Source organism: Bos grunniens, chromosome 1 (assembly GCF_055505025.1).
Source record: "Bos grunniens cultivar Pamir isolate PY7600 chromosome 1, Bosgru_T2T1.0, whole genome shotgun sequence".
NCBI lineage: Eukaryota > Metazoa > Chordata > Mammalia > Artiodactyla > Bovidae > Bos > Bos grunniens.
This window is the reverse complement of record NC_141165.1, coordinates 100,589,399-100,612,284: the sequence shown is the minus strand read 5'-3', so window position 1 is coordinate 100,612,284 and position 22,886 is coordinate 100,589,399. Positions and strand designations below refer to the sequence as shown.

General features: G+C 39.5%; 1 protein-coding gene across 31 annotated transcripts in view; it reads left to right on the top strand.

Moving 5' to 3' along the window:
* The window catches only part of PHLDB2 (pleckstrin homology like domain family B member 2), a 241,188-nt gene extending 226,297 nt beyond the window's left edge, over positions 1–14,891 (top strand). For 28 of the 31 annotated variants that reach the window (XM_086406982.1, XM_086407144.1, XM_086407091.1 and 25 more), the window contains 5 exons: positions 4,710–4,800; positions 5,969–6,115; positions 8,038–8,257; positions 12,390–12,475; positions 13,029–14,891. In XM_086406982.1, the coding sequence (XP_086263108.1) occupies positions 4,710–4,800; positions 5,969–6,115; positions 8,038–8,257; positions 12,390–12,475; positions 13,029–13,169 (685 nt within the window). In that variant the 3' untranslated portion in view covers positions 13,170–14,891. Of the gene's footprint in view, positions 1–4,709; positions 4,801–5,968; positions 7,780–8,037; positions 8,258–12,389; positions 12,476–13,028 lie in introns of all 31 variants that reach the window. The other 3 variants (XR_015165935.1, XR_015165931.1, XR_015165849.1) reach the window with 1 other exon arrangement.
* The last annotated feature ends 7,995 nt before the right edge of the window (positions 14,892–22,886 follow it).

Sequence of the window (22,886 nt, the reverse complement as noted above, 5' to 3'; positions counted from 1 at the left end):
TTCCACTATTCTTGACTGGGATATCCATGGACAGAGGAGCCTGGCGGGCTGCAGTCCATAGAGTCGCAGAGTCGGACTCAACTGAGTGACTACCACATACACAGAAAAAGAAATAAAGAACTAAAAAACTTTTCTCTTTTTTAGATCTTTTAAAAATGATGTATTGAAATACCCTGAAATTATACATGTTTTAAAGAGGGAGCTCCATGCTGGAGTTCTAGCATCATAAACTTAGTCTTGTGGTTTATTGTGTCACAAAAGCCATCGGTAGGATTACAGACTTACTCTGAGTTGTGGGTACCTCTGCCTTACACATTTTGTCGAGGCATCATCTTTGTGTCCAGCAGAATATTCTTGGAATCAGACAGTGTTTTTACTTTTTCAGTATCATTACGCTGTACACAAACATAAAGCTAAGAAAACAGGTCTTTGGTCTCAAAAAACAGCAGCTGAATGTCAGTTCTGCATAAAGTCTGTATTCTGCTAAAATTATATTAAATTTTATATATTATAAATAAATATATTTATTTATATAAATATATATATTTATATATATATTATATATTATATTATATATATATAAAATTATATATATATAATATATATATAATAAATATATATATTAAATTAAATATAAAATTAAAATATATCTGCTAAAATTGAATGAGCTCATAGAGTGTAGTGTTCTGAATACTACCTACCATTCTACATTATGGTTGCTATTGCTAACAAGCCCTGACCTCGTGGTCATGCTTTGAGAGAATGTTGAGGAAATTGATGTCATGATAGCTGTTAGCCACCACCAGTGTGTGTGTGGAGTGAGGTCACGACTGGGTAGAGGGTTGAGGGCATCCAAGGCTGAGCTTGGTTTTAAGAGATACTTCAAACTGCCGTCTCTGGGGTCGCACAGAGTCGGACACGACTGAAGGGACTTAGCAGCAGCAGCAAACAGACTTCCAGATACTTCTTATCCCTTTGGTTTATTCTGCTTTCTACCCAAGGTAGTCAACAAAGCATTTGCATTTTATTCTAGGGATTTCTCTCAGAAGAGATACTGAAAACCAGAGCATTTCAGAGGAGGGCAGACAGCTTGCAAAGGGACCAGGTAGTCTACTGGACAGAGAAAGATTAGACATTTTATCAGGAGTAATAGTGTTCTTGACCTGAAAAAATAAATTGAGAAAATGAATTGAAAATAAATATTCTGGGGCACTGGCTCTTCATTTAGTGGCAGCATTGGTGCATTGAAGGCAGCCTTGGAAAAGTTTTCTTTTGTATGGAAAATTTTGTTTGTTTTCGGTTTTGTTTTATTTATTTGTTGTATGATGATGTTCTTGTTTCCTTGTTTTTTCTTCCTTTTTCTGTTTTTGTCTTTACCTCTAAAGTGAATATTCTAGAAAGCAAATTCAGATTTTGCTGAAAGGTATTATTCAGCACTGAAAACTAAATCTGCTATTTAGATTCCTTTACCCTTGAAAAAGTTTCATTTTTCTTTATGACTGTGGGTTTTTACCAAAGTTGGTCACATAAGACAAATAATCTTCAGTTGATAAAATAGAACATGGCCAAGTAGAGAAAGTCATCTTTTCTCCATAAATGGCCAAGTGATTTCATATTATTTGGTATCATACAGTAATCCTATATGAGATCAGAAATGTGCCTGCCTTCTGAAGAAGGTCAGAAGTTGAAGCAATGGGAGGAAGCATGACTCCTCTTGTAATTTGGATGGGCTGGAGAAACCAATGATGAGTGTCTGGTGCTCCAGGTAATACATTAAAAGTGTATCTTCAGCGACTTCAGGCTCTCCCTTGGCATGCAAGGTGCTAGCCAAATTACATTTCATTTGTTCCATGCCCTGATACTGACAAGTCTAGACTTCACCCTAAATTCCTACTGCAATTGCATCTGCTTCTCACTGCAGGTACAGTTCTGCCCCCTCCCCACAGCGTATCAGAGAGAGTAGCAGTATCATAGAGCAGCATTTAAAGTTTTGCTAAGTAAAAGTGCTTTACATATCAGTGGAATCTTAAAATCAATAATAGCAAAAATGTAGCTATAGAGAACAAGTAGGTGTCCATGGATAAAAATTTATTATTTTTAACAAAATAACCAAAGTAGGGACTTCCTTAGTGGCCCAGAGGTTAAGAATCCACCTTCCAGTGCAGGGGACGCAGGTTCAATCCCTGCTTGAGGAACTGAGGCTCTGTGTGCCACAGGCATGTTAGCCCGTGTGCAGCAGCAAAGACCCAGCACAGCCAAAATTTAAAAAAAAATTTTAAGTAACTTTTAAAATGTAATTTTTTAAAAGAGAGACTTTAGGTGCCTAACAGTTATGAAGATGTGATGTTGTAAATGTTAATATGCATTTTCTATGAGATGTTTTCAGAAAATTCAGTTAGGCTGCACTATTGGCATATGGTATTTTAGTTCCGTGACCAGGGATCACACCCATGTTCTCTGCATTGGAAGCACGGAATGGTAACCACTAGACCACCAGGGAAGTGCCTAAAGAGTTTTTTTCTTAATTCTTGCTGGTTGAAGAGAACGGAACTTAGGCCTCTGTACCTCCCTCCATCAGCCCACAGAAGTATGAGGGGAAATATGCCTTATTCCTGTCTTTCTCATGAGAAAACACCTGGCTAAAAATTGGCCCACATTCACTCTCCCAAGTCAGCCTAATTGTTAAGCTTCTGAGGATCCACCATTACTAAAGCTGTCCGTCTCCTTGATGGATACATTTTGTAATGGGGCTGGCAATACTGATTTTTTTTTTTAGCTGTAATTTTTTAAAGCAGTTTTAGAGTCACAACAAAATTGAAAGGAAGGTACATAGATTTCCCATATACGGACTCCCACCACATATGCATACCCTACCCCTTTATCAACACCCCCCACCAGAGTGGTGCATTTGTTAAAATTAACGAACCTACATTGACACAGCACTATTACCCAAAGTTGTTAATTACATAGATTCACTCTTGGGTTTGGACAAATATATATCCTGTATCCATCATTATTGTATCAAACAGTATTTTCATTGCTCTAAAAATCTTCTATGCCCTGTCTGTTCATCCTTGTCTCCCTTCCTACCTTCCCCACTTCAAATTGCTGATAACTACTAATCTTTTTACTGTCTCCATAGCTTTTTTCTTTTCCTGAATGTCATATAGTTGGAGTAATAAAATATTTAGCCCTTCAGATTGGCTTCTTTCACTTAGTAATATGCATGTATAGTTCCTCCATGTCTTTTCATGACTTGATGGCTCATTTCTTTTTAGTGCTAAATACGACTCCATACATAGTCTGGGTGTACTACGGTTTATTTATTCATTTACTTACTAAAGGATGTCTTGGTTGCTTCCAGGTGTTGGCATTTGTGACTAAAGCTGCAATAAACATGTGTGCACAGTACTGATTTTAAGATAAACTATATGTTCTTAATTACTGTGGTCATTTCTCTTCAAAAGAACTCTTAGCACTGTCTTTGAAACATCCAGGGTTTGAGTTGATCAACAATATGGTTTAAGAAGATTATGCTAACAATTATCTTATTCATTTTTACATGAATTAATTTTATATGAACGTGTGTTTCAAACATGAACCCCTACTGTGTGCCAGGCTCTATGCTATGGAGGATACAGGCACAAAAACCTCTCTGTACCCAAGAGAGTCTAGAAAAGAAAGCATATTTGGGACTTCCTGGTGGTTCAGTGGCTAAGCCTGTGCTCCAGTGCTGGGGGCCAGGATTCAATCCCTGGTCAGAGAGCTAGATCCCACATACCACAACTAAGACCCAGTGTAGCCAAATAAATTAAAAAAAATTTTTTTAAATAAAACATATTTAAGTGACTGTGCAAGTAAGTTTACATGCGTAAGAAACAGCACTGGTTCTTCATGACCAGAACATCAGAGTAAATAAGTTTTGACTTAGGCCACCGCCTTTTTTTTCCAGAATAGTCAAAATGTGAACAAGTAAAAGGTAAAGTATTTTGTTTAATGATAAACATTCCCAAGTTCTTCTCTTTCTCTTTTGTTTTTTTCCTTCACTTGTGTGACGTCTTTCTAAAGAGACATGACTTTTAAAGCTCTGAAACCTTGAATGCAGTTTCCTCATTGGTATGGTGGTATGGGCTTTATTCACACAACTGGCCACCACCCTTCTATTGCACCCGTAAGAGAAGTCATTTTTTAATTGACCATCTTAAATCACCATATAAGAAATAAAGTGTCCAGAAGCATGAAGGTATAGCAAGAAAGTAGCTGGTGATACATAATCCCAGACCAAATCAAGTGACTGCCAGACTTAGGGGTCATCTATGTAGAATCTGGTGATAGTTTTGTTGGTCTGGCATCTCTGACTAGTTAAACTAATGAGAAGGCCTCCCACAGGCCAGAATGTCTAAACTTTGGAGGAAACATATTGGGAATACACTTTGTAGGATTTGGTTTTGCCTTATATATGAGTAGAGCACTTTGTGTGGTGGTATTTCCCTTGCCAGTATTTTGTCTTCTAAACTGAGTTAAGTTACTTTCACCTAGAGTTGTTAGAGTTGAAGTGACTTGCCTCATCAGACCAGTGATTCTTGTAAGCAACATCATTTCATATTGGATCTTGGGGTGTGTGTGTGTGTGTGTGTGTGTGTGTGTGTGCATCTGATGAGACATCAGTATGAAGCAGTATTCTTAAAAGGCTTTTGTGTTTTCTTCAGTGCCAGCACTTCAAATATTGCCCGAATAGAGGAAATGGAGAGACTGTTGAAGCAGGCTCATGCAGAGAAGACAAGGCTGCTTGAATCCAGGGTAGGCCTAAGATCTTTATACCAGAGGCCAGTGATGTGGCGGTTCAAGATGCCCTGCACTTGACGCTGGAAAACTGTCTTCAGGCCTCAATAAGCAGTGGGACCTTGGAATAGTCACTCTACCTTTCTTGACCTTATTTTCTTTTTATTCTTTTTTATTTTTTGGCCACACCAAATGGCTTTTGGGAGAAGGAAATGGCAACCCACTTCAGTGTTCTTGACTGAAAAATTCCATGGAGAGAAGAACCTGGTAGACTACAGTCCATGGGATCGCAGAGTCCAGCACGACTGCCTGCACGCACAAATGGCTTTTGGAGTCTTAGTTCCCTGACCAGAATTGAACCCGGGCCCTCAAAGTGAACGCACAGATTACTAACCACTGGACCAGTAGGGAAATCCCACTGGCCTCATTTTCTTTTCTAAAAAGTGAGAGTGTAGGAGAGATGTTCTCTACCACTCTTTACTGCAGTACCATTTTTTAAAATGTAAAATGTATATAGCATGGGCATAGTGAATTCTTTGTATTACATTTTCCTCTCAATGGCCCATTTGTTTGCCTGCCGGGGCAAAGGAGAAATGGCAGGTCTTTACACGTTCTCCCTGCCTTGCCAGTTCATGGTAAGGACACTATTATAATATTAAAACTCCCACATTATTATGACTATATTTCAAGCCAGAATCTGCACTTCCTTAGGAATCCCCCAGATTCCTTTGCATCCTGCCTGAAAGGGCACCTCCTTTCCTCCTCTGATTTCCCCACTGCTTCCTCTGCGACCTTCAGCCAGGAAGCCACAGAGCAACAACAGGAATTGGAAGAACCTACACCATCAAAGAAAGGCTAAAAGCTGTGACTAGTGTTGGGTCACAATTAACCTTTTTATATTAAAAATGGAGAGTTTGGGTCATTAGTATGAAAGGACTGAACAGAGTCACAAGCTGGGTTTCACTTAATATTCCATTGTTAACTTTATGTAGTGGCTGCATTTCTGCACAGAATGATTTGAAAGCTCTGTGAGCGATGATTATGGATATTTTACTCTTGGTTATACACTGTAAGAACCTCAGCTATAAAATTAGGAATTGCCTAGTGAGATTTATATATATATGCATTGGAATTATTCAAGTATAACCAGTATGTCTGAAATTTTCTTCTGCATGATGATGCTTAGGAACGAGAAATGGAAGCCAAGAAACGCGCTCTGGAAGAAGAAAAACGACGTCGAGAACTCCTGGAAAAACGGTTGCAAGAAGAAACTAGCCAGAGGCAGAAGTTAATTGAAAAGGAAGTAAAAATAAGGGAGAAACAAAGGGCACAGGTGGGTCGGTCAATCTGGATGGGCTGGCGTAGGTTGCCCCCTGGTGGTCATTTTTTAGAAGACGGTCATGCTGTGTCTGAGGATGCCTGTGGCTGTGCTGCCCATTAGCCCTTGGCTTGTAATGGCCAAGAGAAAGATGTTATTGGGCCAAAAAAAAAGTGTATTTATTTCAAAACTCATTGGGGACAACTAACAAAATGACATTTTTCTTTAGTTAAGCGTGGAACATTTTCATGGGAACCCATTTTTTGGAGTATATTTAAAAAGAAGAATTTTTTTTTTTGAGCAACTTTCAAAGTTCGGCTAGATTCGTTTCTAGAAACAAATACAACACCCCAACTGAGTTGAGAAAAAGAGATTCTATTATGTCATCTTTTGGAAGCAGACACTCCAGCACAGAATAACCAGCCTAGTTCCTTGCTGGTGGAATTAATATTTATGGTGGAATTAATTTTAAATTAATTTTAATGGTGGAATTTAATTAATAATTAATATTTTGAATCATTTTCCTAACCACACTGTGTTGTCACAGTGCTGCCAGTCCACACACATGGGCCCAGGATTGCTGAACTCAGGAGAACCATCACTTTGTTTAACTTCCTATCTCAGTCATCCTGGAGTTTGGTCTTGTCACTAGAACTGCTTACATAATGTATGTTTCCTGAGAAACTAGAGTAAAATTTTAAGTACCATGTAATTTAAAGATCAAGTCAGCTTTACCAAGGCTTACTAGATTTAAAGATAAAAGGTACCAGTTCCCTTATTCCTTCCAGTTGCTGGCAGTTTGAAGTTCAGCAGTGAGAGATTTGCCTTAATCTGTGGCACCTGTCTAGAGTCAGAGTACCACAGAATCAAAGGCAAAATAAAGGAAAAATCCAAGTAAAACGTGTTCGTTTTATTTCATTATGCCAAACCTCTGTCACATTTTGATTTGCCGGAAAGGTCATCCATGACTATTTGGTATCTGAAGCCAAACCAAAGGCACAATTCTATTTTAATCTCAGTGATTAGTTTTGTTTCCAAGTATATGATTAGGTTATGTTCCCCCAGGACAAAGGGGTGGGGTAGTTAACAGCATAAAATACAAGACCGTTTTAGAAATGGTGACATGCACTTCCTAGACTAGACGAACCTCTGCTCCAGCTGTGGTAAACTTAAAGACATCAACGTACACCTCTTCAGTGTCTGGTCCCGGACAACTCATTGGCTACAGCTTTCATTCCACATTCTTACCTTATTTTAACTTTGCCTTTCAAAACACCTCTGCCTTCAGTTTCTATCAGAGATTATACGTAAATCAGCATGTACATACATATATGCTTGGGGTATCTAGTGGGGGCTGTACTTACTAAATGACGTTCAGTCAGTTACATCATGTCTGAGGTTATATAAGGAGAACTGTTGTTGAGGTTGTGGCAGGGAGAACTGGGAACGTTACAGTGGAGGAGCCCTCATCTGCAAGAAGCAGCCGAGAGAACTTCATGCCTTATTTCCTTATGTTTTTGTCTTGTTATCGGCCGTGCCAAGCGGCATATGGAATCTTAGTTCCCTGACCCGGCATCAAACCCATGCCCCCTGTGTTGGAAGTATGGAGTCTTAACCACTGGACCGCCAGGGAAATCCCTTCCCTGTTTTAAGTGCTGAGTACCTCTTTTAAAACTAAGGTAAATGACATGTTTCCATTTTCTTATCTGGCCTTTTCAAGGAACAGAATCTGTTGGCCTGAATTTATTCACATCCCCCTCCTCCCCATACCATAGCATTTTTCTTTAAATGCCATCCACTTTTTAGATTCCAAATGACAGTGTTTAAGTTCTCATAATTGCATGGACGTTCGAACACTTAGGCTTTTCAGTTCATAAACATCTGTGACCTAAAACCAAACAAAGAGCTATAGATTAGATGGGCTTGTGCATTTCCAGGCTCGACCTCTGACCCGCTATCTGCCTGTGCGGAAGGAAGACTTTGATTTGCGGAGCCACGTAGAGACTGCTGGCCACAATATCGATACGTGTTATCATGTGTCAATCACAGAGAAGACCTGCAGAGGATTCCTCATCAAAATGGGTGGAAAAATTAAAACCTGGAAAAAACGTTGGTTTGTTTTTGATCGGAACAAGCGCACCTTCTCTTATTATGCAGGTGGGTCATAAAAAAAATCCAAGTGATATTCAAATCAGGAATTTTCTGTTAAAGAACAAAAGCAATAAAATTCAGAATAAATAAGTAAAGTGAAAAGTAATAGATTAATGGCAATATTAGCTTGATAGATGTATATTGTATTCAGATCATATGGTCCAGTATTTACGAATTTCCTCTAGAAATAATAAAAATTACATTTTTAAAAAGTGTGAGTCAGTTTGTTCTGGTTCTGAAATAAACCAAATAAATATTAAGTGGAATGTATTTTTTAGACCAAAATATTATCTTTTAAACCATGAGATCAGAAAAGGTTTCTATTTACTTATTTATGGTCATATGCCCTATTTAAGTCACACACAATTAGGCAGCTTAGCTGACAGCCATTCAGCTCTAGTTCATGGTAATTTCAGCAGTGAAAAGCTCCTCAGTGAACTATTGAATAAGTTAAGTATTTACTGGGTAAATTTCCAGTAAATACTGGAATATTTTGGGGTTCTTTAAATGATAGATTATGAGACTTGTACCCTACTGAATCCTCTATGAATACAGGAATATTTGTGTAACCAGTGTACTTATTAAGAACCCCCTTATTTACACATAGATTTCATATGAAATATGCCCATTAGCTGCACAAGTATAGCTGTACTCTCTTTTCAGCTGCTGAATAAGAGTAGTGTCAGACTCAAGGTTATAAAGACACCCTGCCTTGGGGTGATAGTTCCAGCATTTATGAGCATTGTTGGGAATTGTTACAAAGTGTAGCAAGTAATAAATTTAAAAAAACAGTCCAGTCATTTAATCTGTAGGGTGTGGTCAGGTATGTTTATGAAGAAAGGTGTGAGAAACCAAGAAGCATGTGAAAGAAAAGAACTTCTGGCTATGGAGTCCCAGAATCCCAGAGTGAAGGGTGGGCAGGGTACATGCCTTTAAGTTGGGGGCTCTTTGTGTGGGGCTTGAGTTGCTACGGTGGAGAGCAAATGGCCTAACTCACTGACTGGTTACCTCTTTGGGGCTTTCTGACTTTGGGTTTTATAAGAATCCAAAGACAAGATCTTCAGTTAATACAATAGAAGAGATGCCAATGTAATAAGAAATGCCAATTCAGTGTCTGCAAAATGCATAAAGAAGTTTTGCTGTGTGCTAGTCTCCACTGACAACCTTAGCCAGAATTTTAAAATAATTCAAATAAAACAGCTTTGCTCATCTCTGCTCCTTTTTTCTAGGAGCCTTATTTCATTCTTTCTTTGGTCTGACAGGTGAGAGGTTCAGTGCTTCTTTCTGGCCCATGTAAATGTGTTTTTCAAATTTGAACTTCTTAGTGAGCAGTTTTCAATTTTTTTTTTAAGTACCAAAACATTTTGGTATATGAACGATTAACTCAGAACCCTAATACCTAAAACAGACAAAAATTATATTTAATTCAGCTTTTTAATATTTACAGATTGTACAACTGACTGGTGAAACCTAGTTTGGCAAACGAAACGCTGCCCATTTGGCTCTGTTTGCTGCCATCATCAGCTTCCCTGCTCCCACCCTCCCCACCCCAACTCTTTCCCAGACACCACCAAGCACAGGGATAGATGAGCCAGCAGGCTTGTCCTGCAGATGTAGTTCAGGCTGGACCTTTCCCATAGGCGCCACGGGATCAAATCCCATGTCAGCAAGCTAGTCAGCTTGGTAAATGAACACGGCATGTGTGTAGGGCCTGAGCCAAACTCGTAGGTCTCCCTGTGGAGCAGGCCCCTGTGCTCGGCCTCCCACACAGTAACTGAGCAACTTTAGAAGAGTCTCTAAACAAACCTAAGGCACAGAAAATATGTCTGTAAATTGCTAGGATAATGCTTTTGAGAAGGAATACTAGAATTATCCCATCAATTTACAAGAGCCTTGTATTTTTCGTTCTTACTGATGTGCCCTACAAACAAAAGTTTTCTTCCCCCAGTTTTCTGCCTGCTTTGAAACACTGACAAGGTTTACTTTTATCTTCAGATTTTATTTTGTATCCATTTCCAGAAAACAGAGTATTATTGTTTTCCGGTGAATGAATTATTGCAGGATCTTTTCCACCAAATGTTTGAGAAACACATTGACCTTTTCTTTCACAGAAACTGATGGAAACCCACTGAACATGGTATTAATTAAAAGTGTTTCCCTAGGAAGAGCAAAAATAAACACAAAAATATGGTCTATGCTCAAATAAGTTTTAAAAAATGCTAAGTTAAATGCAATTATATAGGTTTATTTTCTGCTGAACTTACCAGGGCTGATATTTTTCAAATTTGCTTTTTACTGTTGTTATTGGGGTGGGGGGGGCAAGGACTCTCATTTTAGTAAAAACATCAAAATGCAACTTAGTCTAAATAATTAAAGTAAGTCTCTGTCCCATGACATAAGTTCTGACCTTTTCTAACACTGTTAAGCATGAAATATCCTTTCAGATTTTCTCCATGCCTTTTCATATATGGTTCAATGTACATAGGTATTGTTTCTTCTTTAATCCATTTAGGACCAAATTATTCACCCTGTTCATACCTTTCTTCTCATAATGATATTTCAAGGTTTTTCTCTTGAGCGCTTGCATATTTACCTTGGTCTTTTCACTGGCTGTGTAGATTCCATTGTGTGGCTGGTCTAGAATTGAATCAGTTCCCTGTGAAGGCTCCAGCAAGTCTTTTGCAGCATTGTGGGTGGCTCTAGCGGTGAAGAACCCGCCTGCCAATGCAGGAGACGTAAGAGACACTGGTTTGATACCTGGGTTGGGAAGATTGCCTGGAGGAGGGCACAGCAACCCATTCCAGTGTCTTGCCTGGAGAATCCCATGGACAGAGGTGCCTGGTGGGCTACAGTCCATAGGGTCACACAGAGTCAGACACAACTGAAGCAACTTAGCACGCAGGTCCTAATGAACACAAATACGTATACACATGCATAAGAAGCTCTTTTAGGATGCAGTTTTAGAAGCAAAATTGCTGAGTAAGAGAATTTTGGCACTTTCCATTGTGTATGTTTTACCAAATTGACTTCCAAAAGAGGCTTTCTTATTTGCATTTCCTCCAACAGTGTATGATAAGAGCCTCTTTCTCTGCTTCCTCATCCATGATTTTGAGATTTTTTTTTTTTAAATGTACTTGCATGTGTTATCATCCCTGCAGAGATTAAATTACAAAATATCTCAAGAACTTATTGTTCTTATTAGTCATTACAGAGTGATGTTATTTGGTTGGTGGTTTCGTTGGTGGCTTTGTTTTCTTTAGTGTTTGGTTTGGTTTTTATGGCAAATATGATGAAATCTTTGGAAGCAGTTTGAAAAGCGTTGCATTGAAAGGACATTAAATTATTAACATGAAGCTCTGTTGGGAACAGGGTTTAAAAAAAAACAAGCAGAGTAGACAAGAAATTTGATAGGGAAGAAACATAAGTAGGATATTATTTTAAATTATAAATAAAAAGCACACTTATTACAAATGTTTATAACAGTTCCAGTTCAGTTGCTCAGTCATGTCTGACTCTTTGTGACCCTATGGACTGCAGCACGCCAGGCTTCCCTGTCCATCACCAACTCCTGGAGCTTACTCAATCTCATGTCCATTGGGTTGGTGATGCCTTCCAACCATCTCATCCTCTGTCGTCCCCTTCTCTTCCCGCCTTCAATCTTTCCCAGCATCAGGGTCTTTTCTAGTGAATCAGTTCTTTGCATCAGGTGGCCAAAGTATACAACTATTGTCTTGAGAATGTAGGAAAATATTTTTTATTGATGTTAATGGTGTTTACACTTTGTGTGCTAAACTGACAGTCAATATTCTATATTATATTTTGACTGCTAATTTAGTGAAAAGCCTTGAGCAAAGTTACTTAGTCCCTTTCATGTAGGGTTGCTAATTCCAAACTTTTTTTTTTCTCTTTTTTCAGGATGGAATGGGGCTAACCTACGTTATCTGAATTAACCTTAGACAATTTAAATGCTAGATAAATTTTTTAATTAATTCATTTATTTTAATTGGAAACTAATTACAATATTGTCGTGGTTTAAATGCTAGATAAATATTTTAATGATGGTTATAATGAAGTTGTGATTTTTTCTGTTCATCAGTGGTGATAAAGTATTTATTTTAACACTCATCTGCCATTGCAGACAAGCATGAAGCTAAATTAAAAGGAGTAATATACTTTCAAGCCATTGAAGAAGTATATTATGATCACCTCAAGAACGCTAATAAGGTAAGCAGTGAATTTCAGATTGCCACGATTTGAATGCATAAGTTGGGGTGAGAGTTTCCCAAAGGTCCAGTGCTTAAGACTCCATGATTCTACTGCAGGGCAAGCCGGTTTGATTCCTGGTTGGGGAACTAAGAGCCCACATGGCGCATGGCCAAAAAAAAAGTTGGGTGAAAGAAGGAGTTAGTACTTGCTTATGAGGAAACTTCAAGGAAACATCTTAGTAAGGCAAGAGTAGTAGTTATTGAGCTATTTTTGGAGCACTCACTATCAGCGAGGTACCCCTGCTAGAACTTTACAGTGTATCTGCTAAAATGACTGGTGAGCTCACTGTGAGAGTTCTTGTGCAAAAAGGCCAGAAAGATGGTCAATCTTGAGAAAGGTGTTGAGGGCAAGACTGTAGGTTATATTAGAGCAAAAGTAATGGCTACATAGGTTTCTATAAATTGGAACTTTTAACGAGGAAGAAGCCCTCACGTATCTCTGTGTTATATTTAATGTTGTATTTGCAATGTATTCGGTTTACATTCTTTTCCTCTCTTGATTTTCTTTCTAGAGTCCTAATCCTTTACTTACCTTTAGCGTCAAGACACATGACAGAATCTACTACATGGTGGCCCCATCGCCAGAAGCCATGCGGATCTGGATGGACGTTATCGTGACTGGGGCAGAAGGCTACACTCACTTCTTGTTGTAGCGAGCTGACACAACTTCAGGGCAGACTGCAATCTCTTACAAGAATGAAGCCATACCAACACCAGGTGGACAGACCCAACAGACCCATCCCTTTAACTGTGGATACTCAGAACTGCGTTCATATTAACAGGAAGTCATTTGTAACAGAGAAAGAAGAGGTTTTAATTCAGAGCTTGATCATAAATAATTCAAAGCTTGATCATAAACAGCAAAAGAATTGCCTATGAGAAAGAAAACACTCTTTTGGTAAAGAGCATCACTTATAGGAACATTTCTTATAAACTCTTTTTATCAATTGTTGACTTTGATGAAATAAACTGGTTTACAAAATGTCTGTATGTACTTGGAAAACATGAAATTATTTTAGCACCCAAATCATTGGCGGCATTGACGTTACTGGTAATCAACTCGCTCTTTTTTAAAGGAGTATTTTGTGGAAGATTATTTTATAAATATTAATATAAACAAATAAGGGCTTGGAAAGGGAGTGTATTGTAGGAGGAGTTTGGCCCTAATTTTTAAGTACTACACCAAAACCAAAGACTTGACATGACCTCTGCTGAACAGTAGTAGTTTCAAGTGATGAACTGCGTTTAGTGTCACTCTGCATTTTAAAATGGTACTTTGTTGCCAACAAGTGCCCAGGAAATTGACTTTGAAGAGTCACCACCAGCATAAGCTACTGTCCATACATAGCAAACACTTTGTAAAAGAAGAACAAAAAGCTGTGTGTTGTAGGAAGAAGCAGTCTTGGACATTCTATCACACTGGGCAATTTAAAATAAAGAGAGTGTTTAGCTTCAGCTGCTTTGCTGATGATTTCTCCATTCCCAGTGCTGAGAATAAAGGCAACAGTAACTGATTTCCTTTAGATTGTCCAACTTCTCTTTGTTGTGGAGTACACGTGTTAACCGCAGCCTCACGTGATATAACTATGAAATAGAGCTCTGTTTTCACCAAAGAACAGACCAATTAGAATACTTATTTTCCAAAGTATTGTAGTTCTATTCAGAGGCACATGAAGTTCACCTTAATGTTCTCTGTAATGTACTGTTTTATGATGTTTTTTCTTTACAGTTAGCTTTTGTTTTTTAGAGTTCAATTAATTTGTATTGAATGAAATGACTTCAGGCAAGTCCTTTTGTAACAGTTTTTCAAATGCCATTTATCCTGGTTTATCATGTTGTGTGTGTTTGTAAGTATGAATGTACTCTTTCTACTCATTGACAAAGGAATAGAAGTAGAAAATAATAATGTTACTTACTAGTAAAAATGAAATGATTAGATTAGAAGTGTCTATAAAATTTGTCAGGCCTGACTGGGTACAATTTTTTTTTTTAATTTGCAGTGGTTTATATACATGTTGCCAATAATAAGATTTTGCGACTGGATTACACATGACGTTACTTGAACAGTGAAGGACAGAATCACAATTGCAGAAGACATTTTCATAATCTGTTTCTACAGAGATCACCCCTCAACCCTGTAGTGATCTAAGACAGTGAAGGACAGGTGCTGAACGTTTGTTGGTTAATGTAAAGATATAACTTTTCTGAATTGTACTTTACTTTCTTCATAGGACTGTAAAGATGCTCTAATCAACTTTCTATCTTGCACGATGTAGTAAATGGTTCAAATATGTGTGTCAAAATGTGTTGAGTTTGGATTAAAATGTTGATCAGATTTCACATTCTAAAATAAACTCATTTTAATTAGGAAATTACCCATTGGTAACATGACAAGGGATGAATTAATCAGCAGAAGTCAACTGTAGAATGGACATAAAGTTTGTGTGCTAGCTAACATTGTGACTTGTAGTTTATAAACTGAAATAATCAGATATGCCTCTGGTCACATTCCTGTTGCTAACAAAATGAGATACCCCTGAGAAATCTGGCATCTTTATGTCTAATTGCATCAATGCAATTATTACTGGGGATTGAAAGAGTGCATTTACCTATCTTTCTCTCTGATGGGGAAAAAATCACACAGGTGTGAAGTTAAAGCTCTAAGGCTTTACTTGGTGGGGACCACATTTGTCTCCCTGAACTAAGGCAGCAGATTTCAGAGAAAAACTGCCCTCAACAGCATGTCCTTTCACACATGTTAATGAAGGCAACATTGATAGTAGGTCAATGGAAACAACATTGTCTGCTTCAAGCCCATCACCGTCAGTAAAAGCATCTTCACTTGACTCCAGTCACAATTTTTGCTGATGTGTTAAACTGATGAAGGTGGATGGAGAAAATGATTCATGGGTTCGTGGGTTTCTCTGGGGTTGTGTGTGTGTGTGTGTGTGTGTGTGTAGTGCCTTTCCCAGTATGTGAACAAGTAAAATTTTATTCGTTTTGCTTCACATAAAATGCCAGAGACATGTAAAAATAAAGGGAGAGAATACGGACAGGAATGACTGAGAATATTTGGATTATCCAAAACCACAGTAAGAAGTGTTTGCTGTTAAGATACTATGGATGCTGAAGTGATGTGCATCACCTTAGTGATTTTAGCCCCTTTGGAGTCTACGACAAGCTTAATGGAGAGCCAGAGAAATAACTCCGCAGCTTTTGGAGAAAGTTGCTAAATCAAGCAGCTATCCTTGCTCTGTTTCTGGCATTATACCTCTCAAGGAAGAAATCTATTCTTTCATCTGTCCAACTTTCCTGGTGCCTTCTAAAGAATAGTTTCTCAAAACTCCAAAGATAAGCTGAATTCACTGTATCCAGCGTTTGCCTTTGACTCTAGCACCGGCCATTGCTCCAGAATTTATGACCAATATGGTTAAGTGGCTTTACTCAAAGTCGTAAACCAGCCACTGTAACTTTTGCATAGAAAACAAACAACAAAAAAACTGAGGTAAGGCTTTACTTGATGCTTGAGGCCTCCAAGAATTGCTTTGAAGGACATCAGAGCTGGAATCCAGAGACCCTTGTACCACAATTTATTCAATCATATTTTTATTGGCCGTTCCATTTTTCTTCTGTTTGCCTCTGAAAATGCTGCTCTAGCAGATAACATCAGATCAGATCAGATCAGTTGCTCAGTCGTGTCCGACTCTTTGGGACCCCATGAATCACAGCACGCCAGGCCTCCCTGTCCATCACCAACTCCCGGAGTTCACTCAGACTCACGTCCATCGAGTCAGCAATGCCATCCAGCCATCGCATCCTCTGTCATCCCCTTCTCCTCTTGCCCCCAATCCCTCCCAGCATCAGAGTCTTTTCCAATGAGTCAACTCCTTGCATGATGTGGCCAAAGTATTGGAGTTTCAGCTTTAGCATCATTCCTTCCAAAGAAATCCCAGGGCTGATCTCCTTCAGAATGGACTGGTTGGATCTCCTTGCAGTCCAAGGGACTCTCAAGAGTCTTCTACAACACCACAGTTCAAAAGCATCAATTCTTCGGCACTCAGCCTTCTTCACAGTCCAACTCTCACATCCATACATGACCATAGGAAAAACCATAGCCTTGACTAGGCGAACCTTTGTTGGCAAAGTAATGTCTCTGCTTTTGAATATGCTATCTAGGTTGGTCATAACTTTCCTTCCAAGGAGTAAGCGTCTTTTAATTTCATGGCTGCAGTCACCATCTGTAGTGATTTTGGAGCCCAGGAAAATAAAGTCTGACATTGTTTCCACTGTTCCCCATCTATTTTCCATGAAGTGGTGGGACCGGATGCCATGATCTTCGTTTTCTGAATGTTGAGCTTCAAGCCAACTTTTTCACTCTCTACTTTCACTTTCATCAAGAGGCTTTTGAGTTCCTCTTCACTTTCTGCCATAAGGATGGTGTCATCTGCATATCCGAGGTTATTGATATTTCTCCTGGCAATCTTGATTCCAGCTTGTGTTTCTTCCAGTCCAGCGTTTCTCATGATGTACTCTGCATATAAGTTAAGTAAACAGGGTGACAATATACAGCCTTGACGTACTCCTTTTCCTATTTGGAACCAGTCTGTTGTTCCATGTCCAGTTCTAACTGTTGCTTCCTGACCTGCATACAAATTTCTCAAGAGGTAGATCAGGTGGTCTGGTATTCCCATCTCTTTCAGAATTTTCCACAATTTATTGTGATCCACATAGTCAAAGGCTTTGGCATGGTCAATAAAGCAGAAATAGATGCTTTTCTGGAACTCTCTTGCTTTTTCCATGATCCAGCGGATGTTGGCAATTTGATCTCTGGTTCCTCTGCCTTTTCTAAAACCAGCTTGAACATTAGGAAGTTCACAGTTCACATATTGCTGAAGCCTGGCTTGGAGAATTTTGAGCATTACTTTACTAGCATGTGAGATGAGTGCAATTGTGCGGTAGTTTGAGCATTCTTTGGCATTGCCTTTCTTTGGGATTGGAATGAAAACTGACCTTTCCAGTCCTGTGGCCACTGCTGAGTTTTACAAATGTGCTGGCATATTGAGTGCAGCACTTTCACAGCATCATCTTTCAGGATTTGAAATAGCTCAGCTGGAATTCCACCACCTCCACTAGCTTTGTTTGTAGTGATGCTTCCTAAAGCCCACTTGACTTCACATTCCAGGATGTCTGGCTGTAGGTGAGTGATCACACCATTGTGGTTCTCTGGGTCATGAAGATCTTTTTTGTGTAGTTCTTCTGTGTATTCTTGCCACCTCTTCTTAATATCTTCTGCTTCTGTTAGGTCCATACCATTTCTGTCCTTTATCGAGCCCATCTTTGCATGAAATGTTCCTTTGGTATCTCTGATTTTCTTGAAGAGATCCCTAGTCTTTCCCATTCTGTTGTTTTCCTCTATTTCTTTGCATTGATCGCTGAAGAAGGCTTTCTTATCTCTTCTTGCTTTTCTTTGGAACTCTGCATTCAGATGTTTGTATCTTTCCTTTGCTCCTTTGCTTTTCCCTTCTCTTCTTTTCACAGCTATTTGTAAGGCCTCCCCAGACAGCCATTTTGCTTTTTTGCATTTCTTTTCCATGGGGATGGTCTTGATCCCTGTCTCCTGTACAATGTCACGAACCTCCGTCCATAGTTCATCAGGCACACTCTATCTATCACATCTAGGCCCTTAAATCTATTTCTCACTTCCACTGTATAATCATAAGGGATTTGATTTAGGTCATACCTGAATGGTCTAGTGGTTTTCCCTACTTTCTTCAATGTAAGTCTGAATTTGGCAATAAGGAGTTCATGATCTGAGCCACAGTCAGCTCCTGGTCTTGTTTTTGCTGACTGTATAGAGCTTTTCCATATTCAGCTGCAAAGAATATAATCAATCTGATTTCAGTGTTGACCATCTAGTGATGTCCATGTATAGAGTCTTCTCTTGTGTTGTTGGAAGACGGTGTTACATCCTTATAAACCATTATTGTTTTCTATAGGATGGTCACAAATTGGGGCCATTGGGTCAAAGAGCATTGACAATGATGTAAATTTTGAATTGTCATAGGTGATATTACTTGACAAAAGAGTTTAGCGGTTTACTTTCTCACCATCCATACACGAATGCCAGCTTGCCAATAATTGTTCATTTTAACTTCTGCCAACATGATGGGTAGGAAAAATGGAATGCTAATTTTTAACATTTAATTCATGTTATTATTTCACGTTTTTCAATTAGTGAGCTTGATCATCGTGTTTACATATGTGAACTGCCTATCACAAATATTGGCCAATTTTATTGGAATTAAGTATTTTTTCTACCAGTTTCTGGGAGCAGCTTGCTAAGTCACTTCAGTCGTGTCCGACTCTGTGCGACCCCAGAGATGGCAGCCCACCAGGCTCCCCCGTCCCTGGGATTCTCCACGCAAGAACACTGGAGTGGGTTGCCATTTCCTTCTCCAATGCAGGAAAGTGAAAAGTGAAAGTGAAGTCGCTCAGTCGTGTCCGACTCTTAGCGATCCCACGGACTGCAGCCTACCAGGCTCCTCCGTCCATGGGATTTTCCAGGCAAGAGTACTGGAGTGGGGTGCCATTGCCTTCTCCGGGGAGCAAGCTAAACAGAAGTATTAACATTTTGTTATCCACTCAGAAAATCAATTTCGCTATACGTTTTTATTCTTCTTTATTCCAGGGGTTTCAAATCTTGCTTTAAAATTTTACTTTTATCTATACTATATTCTCCTAAAGTGTATTTAATCCTCTCGGTTTTATTCTTTCATTGAGACGGTTTAACTACTGGAATTTATCTTCGCACACAGTATGAGGGAGTGTGTGTTAGTCTCTCAGTCCTGTCCGACTCTTTGCGACCCCATGGACTGTAGCCCACCAGACTCCTCTGTTCATAGAATTCTCCAGGCAAGAATACTGGAGTGGGTTGCCATTTCCTTCTCCAGGGGATCTTTCCCACCCAGGGATCAAACCCGCATCTCCCACATTGGAAGCAGATTCTTTACCATCTGAGTCACCTGGGAAGTATGAGAGAGGGGTCTTAATAATTCAACGGTCTGACATACAAAGAGCTAGAACAAAAACAAATTGAAAAGAAGCAGTGAAAGTTCAGTTCCACTCCAGGCGTTTATACAAGCACGATTAAGGTTAGAATTTGGAAACATTCCCTGTACAAGTCAATGTATTGCAAGGTTGTTGCTGTACCATGAAAGACATTGGAATTCTTCGTCTCCAACGGAGAAAAATTCAATTCGGGGCCAGTGAAGAAGCTTGATTGCTCAGAGCTTTTGTGTAATAAAGTTTTATTAAAGTATAAAAGAGATAGAGAAAGCTTCTGATAGACGTCAGAAGGGGGCAGAAAGAGTGCCCCCCTGCTAGTTTTTAGTTGGATATTATATAGCTACTCAGTTCAGTTCAGTCGCTCAGTCATGTCCGACTCTTTCAGTCTGCTAATTAGAGAAACAAGACTCTGAAATGCAGTACTTGGATGCAATCTCAAAAATGATGGAATGATCTCTGCTCGTTTTCAAGGGAAACCATTCAATATCACAGTAATCCATGTCTATGTTCCAACCACTAATGCTTAAGAAGCTGAAGTTGAACAGTTCTATGAAGACCTACAAGACCTAGAACTAACACCCAAAAAAGATGTCCTTTTCATTATAGGAGACTGGAATGCAAAAGTAAGAAGTCAAGAGTAACAGACAAATTTGGCCTGGAGTTGGAAAAGACTCTGATGCTGCAAGCGATTGGGGGCAGGAGGAAAAGGGGATGACAGAGGATGAGATGGCTGGATGGCATCACCAACTCGATGGACGTGGGTTTGGGTGAACTCCAGGAGTTTGTGATGGACAGGGAGGCCTGGCGTGCTGCAATCCATGGGGTCGCAAAGCGTCGGACACGACTGAGCGACTGAACTGAACTGAATTGACTGAACAGGCAAATCTGGCCTTGGAGTACAGAATGAAGCAGTGCAAAGGCTAAGAGAATTTTCCCAAGATAATGCACTGGTATTAGCAAACATCCTCTTCCAACAACACAAGAGAAGACTCTACACATGGACATCACCAGATGGTCAATAACAAAATCAGATCGATTATATCCTTTGCAGCCAAAGATGGAGAAGCTCTATACAGTCAGCAAAAACAAGACCAGGAGCTGACTGTGGCTCAGATCATGAACTTCTTATTGCCAAATTCCTTATATTGAAGAAAGTAGGGAAAACCACTAGACCATTCAGGTATGACCTAAATCAAATCCCTTATGATTATACAGTGGAAGTGAGAAATAGATTCAAGGGATTAGATCTGATAGGGTGCCTGAAGAACTATGGACAGAGGTTCGTGACATTGTACAGGAGGTAGGGATCAAGATCATCCCCCCCAAAAAGAAATGCAAAAAGGCAAAAGGTTTGTCTGAGGAGGCCTTACAAATAGCTGAGAAAAGAAGAGAAGCTAAAGGCAAAGGAACGATATACCCATTTGAATGCAGAGTTCCAAAGAATAGCAAGGAGAGATAAGAAAGCCTTCCTCAGGAATCAATGCAAAGAAATAGAGGAAAACAATAGAATGGGAAAGACTAGAGATCTCTATAAGAAAATTAGAGATACCAAGGGAACATTTCATGCAAAGATGAAATGCACAATAGAGGACAGAAATGGTATGGACCTAACAGAAGCAGAAGATATTAAGAAGAGGTGGCAAGAATACACAGAAGAACTATACAAAAAAGATCTTCATGACCTGGATAATCACGATGGTTTGATCACTCACCTAGAGCCAGACATCCTGGAATGTTAAGTCTGGTGTGCCTTAGGAAGTATCACTACGAACAAAGCTAGTGGAGGTGACGGAATTCCAGTTGAGCTATTTCAAATCCTAAAAGGTGATGCTGCGAAAGTGCTGCACTCAATATGCCAGCAAATTTGGAAAACTCAGCAGTGGCCACAGGACTGGAAAGGTCAGTTTTCATTCCAATCCCAAAGTAAGGCAATGCCAAAGAATGCTCAAACTACCACACAGTTGCATGCATCTCACACGCTAGTAATGCTCAAAATTCTCTAAGCCAGGATTCAACAGTACGTGAACCATGAACTTCCAGATGTTCAAGCTGGTTTTAGAAAAGGCAGAGGAACCAGAGATCAAACTGTCAACATTCCTTGGATCATCGAAAAAGCAAGAGAGTTCCAGAAAAACATCTATTTCTGCTTTATTGACTATGGCAAAGCCTTTGACTGTGTGGATCACAACAAACTGTGGAAAATTCTTTAAGATATGGGAATACCAGACCACCTAACCTGCCTCTTGAGAAATCTGTATGCAGGTCAGGAAACAACAGTTAGAAATGGACATGAAACAACAGACTGGTCCCAAATAAGAAAAGGAGTACATCAAGGCTGTATATTGTCACCCTGCTTATTTAACTTATATGCAGAGTACATCATTCAGCCTGGATGAAGCACAGGCTGGAATCAAGAGTGCCAGTAGATATATCAATAACCTCAGATATGCAGATAATACCACCCTTATGGCAGAAAATGAAGAAAAACTAAAGAGCCTCTTGATGAAAGTGAAAGAGGAGAGTGAAAAAGTTGGCTTAAAGCTCAACATTCAGAAAACTAAGATCATGGCACCTGGTCCCACCACTTCATGGCAAATAGATGGGGAAAGGATGGAAACAGTGACAGATCTTTTTTGGGGGGGTGGGGGGGCTCCAAAATCACTGCAGATGGTGACTCAGCCATAAAATTAAAAGACGCTTGCTCCTGTGAAGAAAAATTATGACCAACCTAGACAGCAGAGACATTGCCAACAAAGGACCGTCTAGTCAAAGCTATGGTTTTTCTAGGAGTCATGTATGGATGTGAAAATTGGACTATAAAGAAAGCTGAGTGCCAAAGAATTGATGTTTTTGAACTGTGGTGTTGGAAAAGATTCTTGAAGAATCCCTTGGACTGCAAGGAGATCCATCCAGTCCATCCTAAAGGAAATCAGTCCTGAGTATTCATTGGAAGGAATGATGCTGAAGCTGAAACTCCAATAGTTTGACCACCTGATGTGACGAACTGACTCATTGGGGAAAAAAAAAAAAAACCCTGATGATGGGAAAGACTGAAGGCGGGAGGAGAAGGGGACTACAGAGGATGAGATGGTTGGATGGCATCACCAACTCGATGGATATGAGTTTGAGTAAACTCTGGGAGTTTGTGATGGACAGGGAAGCCTGGCGTACTACAGTCCATGGGGTCACAAAGAGTCCGACCCAACTGAGTGACTGAGCTGAATTAGAGAAAGGAAATTCTCAAAATTCAGAGACTGGCACCAGGTCCCTCACCCACTACATGCATTTTGAGATAACATTAGTAC